At 41.3% G+C, this 15,276-nt stretch overlaps 2 protein-coding genes across 5 annotated transcripts in view; both read left to right on the top strand.

Moving 5' to 3' along the window:
- Window positions 1–10,047, top strand: part of trpm1 (transient receptor potential cation channel subfamily M member 1) — a 52,946-nt gene extending 42,899 nt beyond the window's left edge. Inside the window, exons 20-27 of one of the 4 annotated variants that reach the window (XM_008119950.3) lie at window positions 89–217; window positions 686–937; window positions 1,028–1,202; window positions 3,203–3,223; window positions 4,513–4,657; window positions 5,161–5,363; window positions 5,784–5,916; window positions 6,786–10,047. In XM_008119950.3, coding sequence (XP_008118157.1) covers window positions 89–217; window positions 686–937; window positions 1,028–1,202; window positions 3,203–3,223; window positions 4,513–4,657; window positions 5,161–5,363; window positions 5,784–5,916; window positions 6,786–8,031 — 2,304 coding nt within the window. In that variant the 3' untranslated portion in view covers window positions 8,032–10,047. Of the gene's footprint in view, window positions 1–88; window positions 218–685; window positions 938–1,027; window positions 1,221–3,202; window positions 3,224–4,512; window positions 4,658–5,160; window positions 5,364–5,783; window positions 5,917–6,785 lie in introns of all 4 variants that reach the window. The other 3 variants (XM_062963586.1, XM_062963588.1, XM_062963587.1) reach the window with 3 other exon arrangements.
- Window positions 10,048–12,068: 2,021 nt separating this feature from the next.
- mtmr10 (myotubularin related protein 10) overlaps window positions 12,069–15,276 on the top strand; it is a 30,271-nt gene continuing 27,063 nt past the window's right edge. The window contains exons 1-2 of the mRNA XM_003226928.4: window positions 12,069–12,194; window positions 15,179–15,239. Of these exons, the coding sequence (XP_003226976.1) occupies window positions 12,141–12,194; window positions 15,179–15,239 (115 nt within the window). The 5' untranslated portion in view covers window positions 12,069–12,140. The remainder of the gene's footprint in view (window positions 12,195–15,178; window positions 15,240–15,276) is intronic.

Below are 15,276 nucleotides of genomic sequence, written 5' to 3'. Positions count from 1 at the left end.
GTCGCTTTTGTAAAAGTCATGACTGAATATGTCTACCAATGAGAGCATTTCATGGACACTGAAATCTGGTGTAACATCCCTTTCCCAGATCGCATACCTGGGCTATTTAATGATGTTCAACTATATCATCCTGGTGCGGATGGACCGGTGGCCGTCGCTCCAAGAATGGATTGTCATCTCCTACATTGTGACCTTGGCTTTAGAGAAAGTGAGAGAGGTGAGTCCACAACCATAGCAGTGTTTGCGTTTTTTTGAGTTGATCTGTCTGTAGGAGCACCTCCTTTGAGAACATCAAGCACCTTCAAGATTTCTTTCCATCCCTGTTCTTCTCCCAACCAGCCTTAGTCCCTCAAGAAGCTATTCATCTTGCAAAAAGCCAGACGCTTGGGGAGACACAACAGGCCTTATTTGGGTCCACAAAGGGGAATAGCTATGGGGCCAGACATAACTGAAGGAAATTTTCATTTACGGAGGGCATAATTTTTCCTTCAGTCCACATTCCCAGTAAAGATCCCAGAGGAAGATCAATTAGATGTATATTTCTGGTGGAACATCAAACCCAAAGATGCCCAGGAAGAAGCCACAAAGTTCTTCAAACTTCTCTTTCTTGCAAAAACTCTATCTCACCGATACTCTCTTCTTCTGTTTCTCCTCCTCCTCTGTCTCCCCGTTGCCTTGGTTTCAGATCCTGATGTCCGAACCCGGTAAACTCAGCCAGAAAATCAAAGTGTGGCTGCAGGAGTATTGGAACATCACCGACCTGGTGGCCATTTCCGTGTTCATCTTCGGGGCCATCCTTCGCTTGCAGAACCAGCCTTACATGGGATACGGGAGGGTCATCTACTGCGTGGACATCATTTTCTGGTACATCCGAGTCCTGGACATCTTTGGCGTGAATAAGTACCTGGGACCTTACGTCATGATGATTGGAAAGATGGTGCGTAACTCTGCTGAAACTACGAGAGATCGTTTGCATTTTGTTAAAAAAAAGAAGTACGGGAAAAGTTTGTTTGTGTTGTCCCTGCAGATGATCGACATGCTGTACTTCGTGGTGATTATGCTGGTGGTCCTGATGAGCTTTGGCGTCGCCCGGCAGGCCATCCTTCACCCCGATGAGGAGCCCTCCTGGCGCCTGGCCCGCAACATCTTCTACATGCCTTACTGGATGATCTACGGAGAGGTGTTTGCTGACCAGATAGACCGTAAGAGCAGAGTTCATAGTAAGATTCGGTTTCCTGTTTCCGAGGCAGATGATCACGTCCAAATTAATCGCCCTCCCCTTGCTTTAATTTGGAAGCAGTGTTGTTCTTGTAGCCTTGTTTGTGTCTTGGTGCCAAGCTGTGTCATCTTCCTCCATGGTGCCAACGCTTCAGGAATTCGTTGTTTGGTTCTCGGGGGCCTTCAAAGAGGAGCCGCTGAAAAAAATGAAATCTCACCACAACATTTTTGAACGACTCCCCAAAATGGTTCATTTTGCCGCACAATTGCATCCCTCACATGTATACTTTGAAAACCCTCCAAAGGGCATAAATAATAATTGTTGGAAAATCAGCCAAACCCAAAACAAGAAGTGTCACTCCATGCTTCCTATTTCTATTTTATTATTATTACTTTATTATGACACAGCAAACAAGATAGATATGCGGAATTTCGTATCACAAAATCACAAGTCGAACACTTCCCAAGTGTCTAGGACTGTGTGATGTATTTTCGGATGATGCGTGCAGATTATTATTATTATTATTGACATTTATATCTCGCCCTTCTCACCCTGAAGGGGACTCAGGGTGGTTTACAAGTTATATTTACATACAATATATTATATTATTAGTATAGCACAATATTAAGCACTATATAAGCATTATATATTAATAAATTGTACTATACGACTATATTGCAATATTATTAGTATAGCACAATATTAAGCACTATATAAACATTATATATTATTATATTGTACTATATGACTATATTGCAATATTATTAGTAATATTAGATGTAATGTAAGTATACAATTATAATAGTGTACTATTATTATTCTTACATTGTATTACATCATATTATTATTATTAATATTATACGTAAATACAATATGTTATAATATTAGTATAGTATAATATGAGCGTTATATATTATTATATTGTTAAATTGATACAGGAGACATGGTGGAAAGATGTTATCTTTGGACATTTTATTTTAGGTTATTTTTGGACATTTTAAAAAGTAATTTAGTTTTATTTTATTACTAATGGCCTCTTAAGTTGCAAAGGGCAGCTTTGGGGACTGAAAGAAATTTATTTTGCTGTGTTTGTGAGCCATTTGAGGATTTTGGGTCAAAGATACAATTGCCCGGGGATAGGTATGTTTACAAAATAGAAGGACTTGGCTTTGGGATGTCGTTGTGAAACACTGGAGGGGAACAGAGCTGGAAATTGGTCCCCATCCTTCAGTCCAGGACCTGGTTCAATCCAGTTCTTGACTCTCTATAGCATGCATGGGCAAACTTTGGCCCTCTGGGAGTTTTGGACTACGACTCCCACAACTCCTAACAGCCTCAGGTGCTTTCCCCCTCAGCCTTCTCAGTTCCCTTGTGAAACAGGAGTTTTCCCAAGAAGCCAGATTAGGTTTGAGAACAGAGGGAGTGAAGAATAGACGTAAGCGGCTGAGGGACAAAAGGAAGGGGCCTGTGGCTGTTAGGAATTGTGGGAGTCGTAGTCCAAAATACCTGGAGGGCCCAAGTTTGCCCATGCCTGCTCTGTGAATTCCTCCTGTTTTTTCCCAGGACCAGCCAGTCCCTCCATCTCATGCAATGTCCTTTGTGGTGCTTTGTGCTTGTGATGAGATTCATCCTGCGTCACTCTGACATTCTTCAAATTGCTCAGATATTTTACCTGATCATCTGCCAGCTTGCCTTTTGTATTTCGCCGCCGTACATAACGTTTCGGAAAGACGACAAGAGAAAGAGGAAATGGCAGGCCATTCAGGAATCCTGACGGAGCCATTGTTTCCGAGCGTGTATCTTGCCTGTTATAATATTTGAGGGTCTTATCTTTTTCTGGCAGCCGAGACGCTATATGCAGTTGCCAGCCCTGAGCTTTCCTTGCCTGTTTTTCTTTTGTTCACAGCCTTCTCTCTCCAACAATTGTCCCCCTTTTTAATATGTTTCTCTCTTATTATCCTATGCTTTCGGAATGCTGTGTAGTCTATGCCATGGAAATTAACCGTAAGTCTCTCTGGGGAGCTGACAAACTAATTAAATGTCTGTGACGGAGGATTTCCTCCACTTTCCATTGAATGGTGTTGATGTTATATAGTCCCCACCTCACACCAAAGGTACCCCTTTGTCACCAAAAAACTTAATTTAGTTTGACCCAGACACACCCCGCTGAGAACATATACAGTCCAATAACTAAGTCAGTTGGAGGGTTCTGGGAATTCTAGTTGGAAAGGGCTTTTTCCAAGCTGAGAATACTTCACAATGGAGACAGCTTTCAACCATGTGGGACTACATGGGTTGCCCAAACACCTCTATTAGGTAGCAAAGGAAGTGAGTCCCAGTATTTTTGATGGTCAGCTGAGACACCATTGAAGCCCCAGCCAAGCTATGCTCCTCTTCAATGTGCATCGGCCCCTCTCATAACCCATCCAGGCTCTACCCTTGCTCACCACATTCGGCCATGACTTGAAATATTTTCCCAGATTGTCACTGAGCAAGTTTTTCAGGTGGAAACTGCAGCATCTCTAGCACCCGGAACCCATCCAATCTTGTCCAATTTTGGAAGCTAAGCAGGGTCAAGCCTAGGTCATCCTTGGATGGATGCCATAAGTGATCGTCAAATAAAACCATGCCAGAATAATGCCTTGCGCCACAGCTGCCAGCCAGAAATGATACTGAGATAATATAATAATAATAATAATATAACAACAACAACTACTACTACTACTTTATTTTTGTATGCCACCTCCATCTCCCCACAGGAGACTCGGAGCGGCTCACATGGAGGAAGCCCAATCAATCACATTAACATCATAAAATCAACAGTTAACCAACCAACTTCATAATAAAACAATTTAAACAGGCAATAGTTTAAAAACATTATTGAAAACACAAAATATTACCAATCATCACAAGCCATTTAAAAAGTCCAATATAGGACATGAGTGGGCAACAATCAAAACTGATAAAAGTGTCTATATCAAAATAGAATATACTGTACATGAAATAGGCACATAATTAGGGAAGATGATTTTGAGGTGGAAGTCACCTATAAAGTAACCGGACAAATTTCAAAGTAGGGAAGGGCCAGGTATAACAGACTTGGCTAACCGAATGCACAACAAAACATCCACAGATGAAGGGTTCAGAAGTCTCAACAGGAGCTGTGTTCCTAAGTCTGCAGATGGGGTGAGGGATCTAAACATGGCTCTTGGGTCCTATCTCATCTCCATTCCCCAATATATGAAGCACTGCCTGTTTTGTTGGTTGTAAACCTGATCCCAACTCGTGCACAGCTCCGTGCGGGGACAACCTTTACGACGAAGATGGCAAACGGCTTCCTCCTTGCATCCCTGGCGCCTGGCTGACTCCGGCCATCATGGCTTGTTACCTCTTGGTCGCCAACATCTTGCTGGTCAACCTGCTGATCGCTGTCTTCAAGTGAGTGTCTTCCTTGCCCAGTGTCTTGAAACGGGTGTCTTTCTTGCAAAGTGAAATCCCATTGCTCTTCCCTGTTGTCATCCAAAAGAGATCTGGTACAAAGATGAGCAGACCTCAGCCTACAAGTGCTGAGAACCAACCAGGTCCCAAATGGTGGCCCAAAGGTGTTAATAGCCAGAAATATCACAGAAGTCCCTAAGATGCTGGTGACTTTCTACTGCTGTGCTATAGAGAATGTCCTAACCTGAATCTGCACATGTTTGGTAACTGCCCAGTGGCTATAGATAGGAAGGCACTCCAAAGGGTCACCACTTCTGTCCAGAGAATCACTGGTTGCCCTCACAGCCTCAAGAAAGCTCAGAGTACTCTTGGGATCTATCTCACCCAGCATATTCTCTATTTTTATCTGGTTCTTAAGTAAAGGTTGGGCTTGGATTGGATGGTCCTGGAAGGTCTCTTCTGACGTTGCAATTCCACAAACAACGTTGGCCTCTCTCTTGCAGCAACACCTTCTTCGAGGTGAAGTCCATCTCCAACCAGGTCTGGAAATTCCAGCGGTACCAGCTGATCATGACCTTCCACGACCGGCCGGTGCTTCCTCCGCCCATGATCATCTTCAGCCACATTTACATCATCATGGTCCGCCTCTGCTGCCGCTGCAAGAAGCATCGGGAAGGGGAGCAGGACGAACGCGACCGAGGGCTGAGTACGGACGAGAAGGAGAGCGGCGCAAGGAGGGTGGCTGGGTGGAGTGTCCCTTTGGAGAAAGAAGGGTTGAGTTGCAGTCCTCCGCAAAGAGCTCCCTGCAAGTAGAAAGCCAGCAAAGCAAGGAGCAGGTCGGGACGGGGCAAACTGCTCTCCCTGCCCCTGACAAGCTAGATTTTTACTTGCAGGGATGGTGAAAGTGAGTGGAACCCTTCACTTGGAAGCATAACAATCCTTTGTAAAAAGTACCTTCACTGCCCAATGCTTTGTTTACAGAGGGATCCCTATGTAGAAAAGAACAGGCCAACCCAGGCGTTTCAAGAATTAGCGTGCAAACCAGAGATCAGATATTTCTCCAACATCCTGGATATGAGTAGGAAAGAAAAATACACAAACACGTCCCTCTCCTCTTTTCTTACAGAGCTGTTTCTAAACGACGAAGAGCTGAAAAAGCTGTATGAGTTTGAGGAGCAATGCGTGGAAGAATATTTCCGTGAAAAAGAGGATGAAGAACAGTCTTCCAATGATGAACGGATCAGAGTGACTTCTGAAAGGTATCGAGTGAAATTATTGTTCTGTTTTTTTTTCTCCCATTGACAGCAAGTGGGAAATGGGGAAGCAAGATAAGAGCAATCTGATGCTGTAGACTTTGGTCTACAAAAGCCGCTTTGACTCTTAACTCTGAAGGAAAGCCAGATAAAAATAAATATTATAACAATAGCAATAATATTTCTCTTTGTTAGTCTCAAGATGAGACAAGATCTCTTTGCAGACTGATTCTTCCAAACGACCATGGCTATGTCGTTGAATGTAATAGTAACATGCTATGCTAGTTATATGTGTGTGTGTATATATATAATTGGCATAGCATGTTACTATGCTTAGATAGATAGATAGATATATATATATATATATATATATATATATATATATATATATATAATATACAACTTAATTTATAATAAATATAATAATATAATATATTGTATATACATATAATATTGATAATATTATGTATTACGATAGAATACTGATAATAATACAATTTATTAATATTAATTATATATTAAATGTAATATTACTAATAGTATTACAATGTAATGATATAGTACAATATAGTAATTTAATGCCATTATTGTACTATGCTAATAATATAATGTATTGTATGTGAATGTAATTTGTAAGCCACTCTGAGTCCCCTTTGGGGTGAGAAGGGCGGCATATAAATGTAGTAAATAAATAAATAAATAAAAACTGAAGTAAACTTAAGACAAAGTGAGAGGAGAGAAAAAAATGTTAGAAACAAGATTAAATGGGTCCTTCTGTTCGTTGTTCCAGACAGATCATTTCAGTGCAGAAGATGCTTCACAGACCAGATCTAGATTGCTGAATCCATCTTTTCTCTCTCTTTTTAACTCTATAGAGTTGAGAACATGTCTATGAGGTTAGAAGAAGTGAACGAACGGGAGCACTTCATGAAAGCCTCCCTGCAGACGGTCGACCTCCGGCTATCTCAGCTGGAAGAGCTTTCCAGCCGCATGGCCAACGCTCTGGAGAAACTGGCCGGGATCGACAAGGCCGAGCTGACCCACACTCGCTCCAGGGCCTCCTCCGAGTGCGACGTGGCTTACCTCCTCCGGCAGAGCAGCGTGAACAGTTCGGACGGCTACGGCATGTTCCGGTCCCATGGCGATGAGCTTGCCTACGACGAACTGCCCCCGGCCCCGATGTCCCCGGCCCTGGCGCTGCGTAAAGCCGACTCCAAGCTGCACCTGTCTCCGGAACGTCAGGCGAGCCTCCGCTCCACCTCCAGCCTGAGCGCAGTGGCCGCTTTGGACCACGGCAGGAAAATCTTAGACGTTGCGCAGACCGCTGGCGGACCCCATGTGGGGGACAGGCCGGACCACAGCAAGAGCGAAGGGACCCTATCCCAAACCCTCAGCCAAACAGATAGTGCTTTAAGCGGGCAGTCCGGAAGGAGGGCGGACCTCCCAAACGCTTGCGTGGCCCTTGAGAGGACCAAGTTAGAAGCCACGATCTCCTACCCCTTGGACAAGCCTCGGGCCATGAAGTACTGCCCTTCGGAAACGTTTGACGGTTGTCAGGCGACCATGATGAAATCCAGGAGCTACATATTTGCACAAGGCGGGAAGATGGTGGGAGGCGTGAACAACTGGGCCATCGTGGACCACGAGTACCAGACCATCATGGACCAGGTCTGCCCCTCCACGGTTGAGCAGTGGACGGCCGAATGGAAGTACGAGCTGCAGCAGAAGCTGGAGGACGAGCCGCCTCCCGAATACCCCGGCATCGTGTCCGAGGCGGAGATGCAGGCCGAGCGGAAGCCGATGCTGACCGACACCGAGGACGACAGCGACGCCGGCGGCGAAGTCGTGGGCCTCAGTGCCTCCCACCCATCTTCACCGGTCAGCAGGAGGACGGACAAAGAGAACCAGCTTCTGGTGAACTCTGACCGGACTTACGAGTTCCCCTCCATCCGCTCAAAGAGTTTGCACAGCCATTCACGGAAAGCCAAGTCCATTAAAGACAAGCTCCTCAGGCCGGGCCATGCCAGCAGTGTCAGCAGTCTCGTGGTCACCTGCGGAAACACGACAGAAGAGCCCAAAACAAACAAAGAAAATGCCTCCGGCACAGAAACCGAGTGCTAAAATGGCCTTTCCCCCCTCACCAAGCATCTGGCTTTCTCGATTCAGAACATCGCAGAAGGAACACATGTTGCTCAAAGAGCTCATTGGCCTTGGGTTGTTTGCAGTGTTTTCTTTTGCAGGTGCATTGGCATCCTCTTCTTCTTCATTCAATTAGGCACCAGATTCATATGTTGATGGGATGGGGGAGTTTTAATACTTGTCATACAGTTTTTTTTTTAAAAAAAAAAACTAAAACAACCACAAAAATGACCATTTATTCTTAGCACTTTGATAACTATGATATGTCCATCACTGGGTCTGAAGGATAGATTCCCCTGACTTCTTAGTGGTCAGTCCCAAAAGACGGAGGGTCTGGCATCTGGATGAAAAGGCAAGGGAACTCTGTGTTGACCGTGGGGAAAAGATAAAGATCTTACTAAAAAGCACCTTAAAAAGGCATCCTAGCCACCTCTTCCTCTTCCACTGCCCATCGGTGGCAGTTTAGTCCCCAAATATTACGACGTCAATATGTGCACACTGACCTCAGTTTAAGTTGGGTCTGTTTTGGTGATGCTGGAGCTAAAGGTGCCCAAACAATGGGGGTTTGACACTTTACACCTAAATTTACCATATAAAGAGCTGATGTGATATTTAACTTGAGCAGGGCAATGCAGACCACTGGAATCAAGAGAGAAAGGATGTGGAGCTCTTTCATCAGCTCCCACTTTCAGTGACCACCTCTCCAACATTTTCAAATACATGCAAATGTGCATTGAGACGGAGAGGTTGGATTGAAGAAAGGAAAAGGACAGAATTAAATGCCCCGTTTTAATGCCATTCGTTCCTTCCAGAAGCTGCCTTTCCTGCTCCAAGAAGGCCATCCGGATGAGGCACCTTGACCTCAGTCCACTTTGGCCTTTGCCATCTTGCTTTGTCCAGGATATGTTTGTTTTTGTTAGTAATTTTTATACAGTAATTTTTTGTGTATTGCTGGGCTTGATCCCCGTGTGAGCCGCCTCGAGTCCCTTCGGGGAGATGGGGCAGGATATAAGAATAAATTTATATTATTATTATTATTTTATTATGACACAGCAAACAAGATAGATATGCTGGATTTCGTATCACAAAATCACCAGTCGAACACTTCCCAAGTGTCTAGGACTGTGTGATGTATTTTCGGATGATGCGCGCAGATCCCAGTAGGGTGGCCTTTTGCAGTTGGCAGATCGTGATTTTGTCAATGTCTATTGTTTCCAAATGCTGGCTGAGATCTTATGGCACAGCACCCAATGTGCCAATCACCACCGGGACCACTTATTATTATTATTATTATTATGAAAGTTTAAAAGAAACATAAACAAGACCAGAAATGCAGTTTTCCATTTTACATACACTACATGTAAACAACGAAGACAACTCAACCTAACATAAACAAAACCACACAAATAAATGCATTTGAAACATATAATTACTAAAACACATTGCCTGCTGATCCAAAATAATTATTTTTGAGCACATCCCAGTAGGGCTCCATGTTCCATGTTCAAATCACAACAAACAACCGATTGCCTTACGAATGTTTTATCCGTGTTTGCTGCTGCTGCCTTTTGCCTTTTGTTCATACAAGAAGGGTTTCCCCCCACTTAAAAATAAAGCCATCTTTGACTTATTGCATGTGCCGAAAGGGGAAAATGCTTCCTCCAAAAAAGCCACTTTGGGGACTTTTTTGCCCTCGGTGATTAAAGAAACAGCAGAAGAGGAAGCCAGATGTAATTTTTAGGAAGAGAAGCAGAAGAGAAGCAGAAGTATCAAAGAGGAAGAGACTGAAAAAGGCTGCTGTCATATCCAGAATCTCCCACTGAAACACTGTCCCAGGATTTGATGAAAAACAACTGCGTATTTGGGATGGAATGGAGCCTCCCAGTCTTACCAGGTTGACAGTTTCAACAGGCGATTATGTTGTCATTCATTTTTGTATATCTAGAGATACTGTATTTGTTTGAACAGGCCTCACATTAATATTTACCTACACCTTCATTAGCAAGAAAAGCTATCTATTATTATTAATAATATTACTATTATTATTGGCACAAAGACACAGTATGACACAGCAAACAAGATATATATGCTGGATTTCGTATATTTATTTATTACTATTTATTATTTATTTACTACATTTATATCCCGCCCTTCTCACCCCGAAGGGGGCTCAGAGCGGCTTACAAATTAAATTTACATACAATATTATATTATTAGCATAGTACAATACTGGCAATAAATTACTGTATTGTACTATATCAATATATTGTAATATTATTAGTAATATTACATATAAAATATAATATATAATTAATATTATTAAATTGTATTATTAGTATTATATCGTATTACAATATAATATTATGAATATTATATGTAAATACAATATGTTATTATATATTATTGTAAATTATATATATATATAACTAGCATAGCATGTTACTGGGCGGAGGGGCCTTCAGCTGTATATGCTGGATATCTATTATTATTATTATTATTATTATTATTATTATTATATTTATAATTTTCCTATGCCTCCATAAACAAAAAGCTATTATAATATTTATAACAATTTGCCTACACCTCCATCAACATTATTATTATTATTGACACAAAGACACAGTATGACACAGCAAACGAGATATATATGCTGGATTTCGTATATGCTGGGTATCTATTATTATTATTATTATTATTATTATTTTCCTATGCCTCCATCAACAAAAAGCTATTATAATATTTATAACAATTTGCCCACACCTCCATCAACATTATTATTATTATTATTATTATTATTATTATTATTATTTTCCTATGCCTCCATCAACAAAAAGCTATTATAATATTTATAACAATTTGCCCACACCTCCATCAACATTATTATTATTATTATTATATTTATAATTTTCCTATGCCTCCATCAACAAAAAGCTATTATAATATTTATAACAATTTGCCCACACCTCCATCAACATTATTATTATTATTATTATATTTATAATTTTCCTATGCCTCCATCAACAAAAAGCTATTATAATATTTATAACAATTTGCCCACACCTCCATTAACATTATTATTATTATTATTATATTTATAATTTTCCTATGCCTCCATCAACAAAAAGCTATTATAATATTTATAACAATTTGCCCACACCTCCATCAACATTATTATTATTATTATTATTATTATTATTATTATTATTATTATTATATTTATAATTTTCCTATGCCTCCATCAACAAAAAGCTATTATTATAATATTTATAACTATTTGCCCACACTTGCATCAACATTATTATTATTATTATTATTATTATTTAAAATTTTCCTATGCCTCCATCAACAAAAACGTATTATAATATTTATAACAATTTGCCCACACCTCCATCAACATCATCATCATCATTATTATTATTATTATTATTATTATTATATTTAAAATCTATTATTATATTTAAAAACTTCAAGGTGAACTACAACTCCCATAGATCCCTCCCAAGACCTCCAGTATTTTTTTTTCCTTGTCATGGGGATTCAGTGTGCTGGGGTCTAGAGTGCTCTTAGATTGCAGGTGAACTATACATCCCAGTCCCTACAACCCTTACAAATCAATATGCCAACACTTTTGTCCCTTCTGATGCTCCGTGCCCCTCCTCTTGGTTGCTAGGAGACGCCAGGAGAGGGCTCAGATTCCGATATGATTGGAGGAGGCGGGGACAACGAAGAGCGGCGCTTTTGATTGGTTCTGGTTCCGCTCTTTCGTGTAGCTCCTCCCCTTTGTTCACTTCAGGAGAGCCGCCTTGTCCGCAAGCAAAACAGCTCGGTTTCTCATTCTGCACCTTCCTGTCCCTTCTGACGCGCCGTAAGAGGGCGGTTGCTAAGAAACGAAAGGTGCCTCAGAGCAAAAGAGGCGGGGAAAACAAACAACAGAGGTTGCTATTGGCTTTTGCCGCTGCCTCTCCTCCTGACTCCGGCGAATGGGGTCGAGGGGCGGGGGCAGCGGGGCGTGCACGTGACAGGAGGGGGCGGGGCCTGCTCATTCCGTCGAAGCCGCCCTCGACGCCGGTGGTTGTGGCTGTTCCTCCGTCATGTTTTCCCTCAAGGCGCCCAAGGCCACCTTCCGGTCCTACCTTTTGCCTCAGGTAAGAAGCAGAGAGCAAGAGAAAGCGGGAGGCCTTCGCTGAGAGGAAATATAACAGTATAATGGACTTGTCAATATCTACATTATATACATACACCTCTAGAGCAGGCCTGGGCCAACTTCGGCCCTCCCTCCAGGTGTTTGGGACTACAACTCCCACAATTCCTAGGAATTGTGGGAGTTGTCGTCCAAAACACCTGGAGGGAGGGCCGAAGTTGGCCCAGGTTTCATCTCTAGCAGTAAATAGCCTGGCAGCTTCAAAGCCAGGCTGCTTCCTCCCTGGGGGAATCCTTTGTTGGAAAGTGTTAGCTGGCCCTGATTGTTTCCTGTCTGGAATTCCCCAGTCTTTTGAGTGTCATTCTTTATTTACTGTCTTGATTTTAGATGATTTTTTTTAAAAAATGGGAGCCAAATTGTCGTCATTTTCATAGTTTCCTCCTTTCTGTTGAAATTAATAATTTCGATAATAATAATAATAATAATAATAATTTTATTTTTGTATCCCGCCTCCATCTCCCCGAAGGGTCTTGGGGCAGCTGACATGGGGACAAGCCCAACAACACACGTTAATACACAGATCAATCAGTTAAAAACAGTATAACTACATAAAACAATAAAACACATCAACAGGATTAAAACCTGTAATTAATAATAATAATAATTCATTTGTTTGACCAGTCATATGACCATTTCAAAGTGCAGCATAAATAAAAACAAAGCAAAAAGGATGGGAGGACAGCAGCTGACCTTCTGTTTGCCGTCAAAATCTTATTTTCCTGATTCTTCTTTCAGGAAATGTGCTCTTTTCTTGATAGCTTTCAGGATAAAAAGGCAAAACCTGTAATTATTAAATTGAATAATTCAGTAAATAAAGAGCAATACTTAGAAGACAAGGGAATTCCAGACAAGAAACATTCAGGGCCAGTTAGCACCTCCCAACAAAGGATTCCCCCCAATAGGAAGCAGCCAGGCTTGAAGATGCAAGGCCATTTGATGCTAATCTAGGTGGCCAGTTTCAACATTCACATTTGCCTCAGGCAGACAAGAGTTCTTTCTCCCACCCAAACATTCCACAGATACATAAACTCCACTTGCCAAGTTTACAACAGGCATCAGAAATGTCAGGGAATAAGTTGGGAACAGTTACCTGCGATTCTGTATTAAAAAATGACCTGCCTTTACATTTTCAAGGGTCACTTCAACACCAAAGATAGATATTCCATTAAACAAGTAGCGGAATTTTTTTTTTTTTTGCTCCACTGTGAGAAAGGTCAGCCTTAAACGTTTTGGGTGAGGACTGCTGATTTTCTTTTTTTAAAAGGGTGTATACCGTTTTGCACAACAGCCCAGAAAATGAATGAAAAAGGAAAAGCTGACATAGACCCACCTGTCAAAACTTGCTTGCTGACTTGTTTTGTTTGTTTGTTCAAAGCTGTGGTTCCCACCCTGAATTAAATCAGGAGTGAGTGAAGTCTTTTTGGTTCCTATCACATAAGATGTGGATAGACAGAAATCCTACCTATCTCTGGGCCTTCTCACACTAAACCTAGTGCTATGATTCCATTTTAACTGCCATGGCAACAGCCCATAAAATCCTGGGAGGTGCAGCTGAAGTGGGGCATTAAGAGATCTCAATTAGAGAGTTGTAGGACTTCACTAAACTGCAAATCTCATAGGAAATGGCCATAGCAATGATAGTGGAATCATAGGATCATCAGCCTCCATATTTGTTGGGTTGGGGTACATGATCTCCTATAAAAGCCAATTAAAAGATACTATATCTCTATGAATCTCTGTCAAAAACATTTTTCTCCTTCTCTTGTGGCAGTTTTCAAGATGCTAAGGGGAACAAAATGCAAAGCAAAACTTTATGGTGTATTCAGCCATGCGGTTTTTAAAACGGATGGGCAGATTTGTATTCAATTACTGGAGTTGAACATTTTAAAGAGGAAGTACTTAATTGTTATACCACATCAGTCAGATTAATGTAAAGAAAGGACTCAAAAGGCTGTGTGCACAGACTGAAAGACAATTAAAAGAATTAGCTGGAATATTAGGTTCAAAATAATGCCCACAAGAACAGCAAAAGAGGCTTACATGTTCTTTGAATTATTGAGAAACAAAACAAAGTTTCATTTTTGAGAAACTAAGCAAATTTTAAAATGCCTTGGTGCATAAACAAGCCAGCATAATAATGCTTCCATGTTAATTGTTTCTCTTGTATACAGAATGGGTTAGCAAACACGGATTTTCTGTTCATGGAGCAGTTTCTCGGGATTGTTTCACTTTCTGCCCAAACAGAATTAATCCTGGATTCCTTCTATGGTTAAGTATCTGACATCTCACTAGGGAAGTAACTCACAAGTGCAGGTTTGTGGTTGAATTCCCACATTGCAAAAACTGTGGACTTTGTTCGTGCTTTGTTTAGTTTCTCCCATTACAAATAGGAGTGATTGGACAGTGTCAACCAGCATGCGTCTGGTCCCGGTGTATTTCTTTACAATTCTAATCTAATCTCAGTTAATCTAAAATTCTTCAAAAAAATCAATTCCATTGTAAGCATAAGATTATATAGTGCATTTACTGCAGGCGGCACATTTTATCCTTTAACATTCAGAAACTAAGGACAACTCTATAGAGTGTTGCGATATTTACCTAAAATGTATGATTTGGTGTATTCAGCCACATCTCTGATAGGGATAAATACCCTGTTTCATTTGGGATTGCATTGTCACTCTCTGTACCAGGGTGGAAACAAGTGTTTGCTGATTTAATGTGTGAACTTTTTCTGACCACAAAACCTTGCACATAGAAACAATTAGAAGATCAGAGTTCTGTTGCTCTTGGAAGATAGAGGAAATGTATATATTATGGGTAATCCCTGCTAGTTAACACACATGCAAATATTTATTGCTGGGACTCCCATAACAAATTTAAAATGTTAGTTTTAATATACTTATTGCTCCTGTTGTTACTGTGTTTTAGGCTGAAGAGAAGATCACGCCCGAGCCCAGGCTTAAGAAGTTGGAGCCCATTCTTTTGCCAGGTAAACCTTGTTTGTTGAGATGGGTTTGGTCCCACAG

This window comes from Anolis carolinensis, unplaced genomic scaffold (assembly GCF_035594765.1).
Source record: "Anolis carolinensis isolate JA03-04 unplaced genomic scaffold, rAnoCar3.1.pri scaffold_11, whole genome shotgun sequence".
Classification (NCBI taxonomy): Eukaryota; Metazoa; Chordata; class Lepidosauria; order Squamata; family Dactyloidae; genus Anolis; species Anolis carolinensis.
The sequence above is the reverse complement of the archived record's forward strand: the minus strand, read 5'-3'. Positions and strand labels throughout refer to the sequence as shown.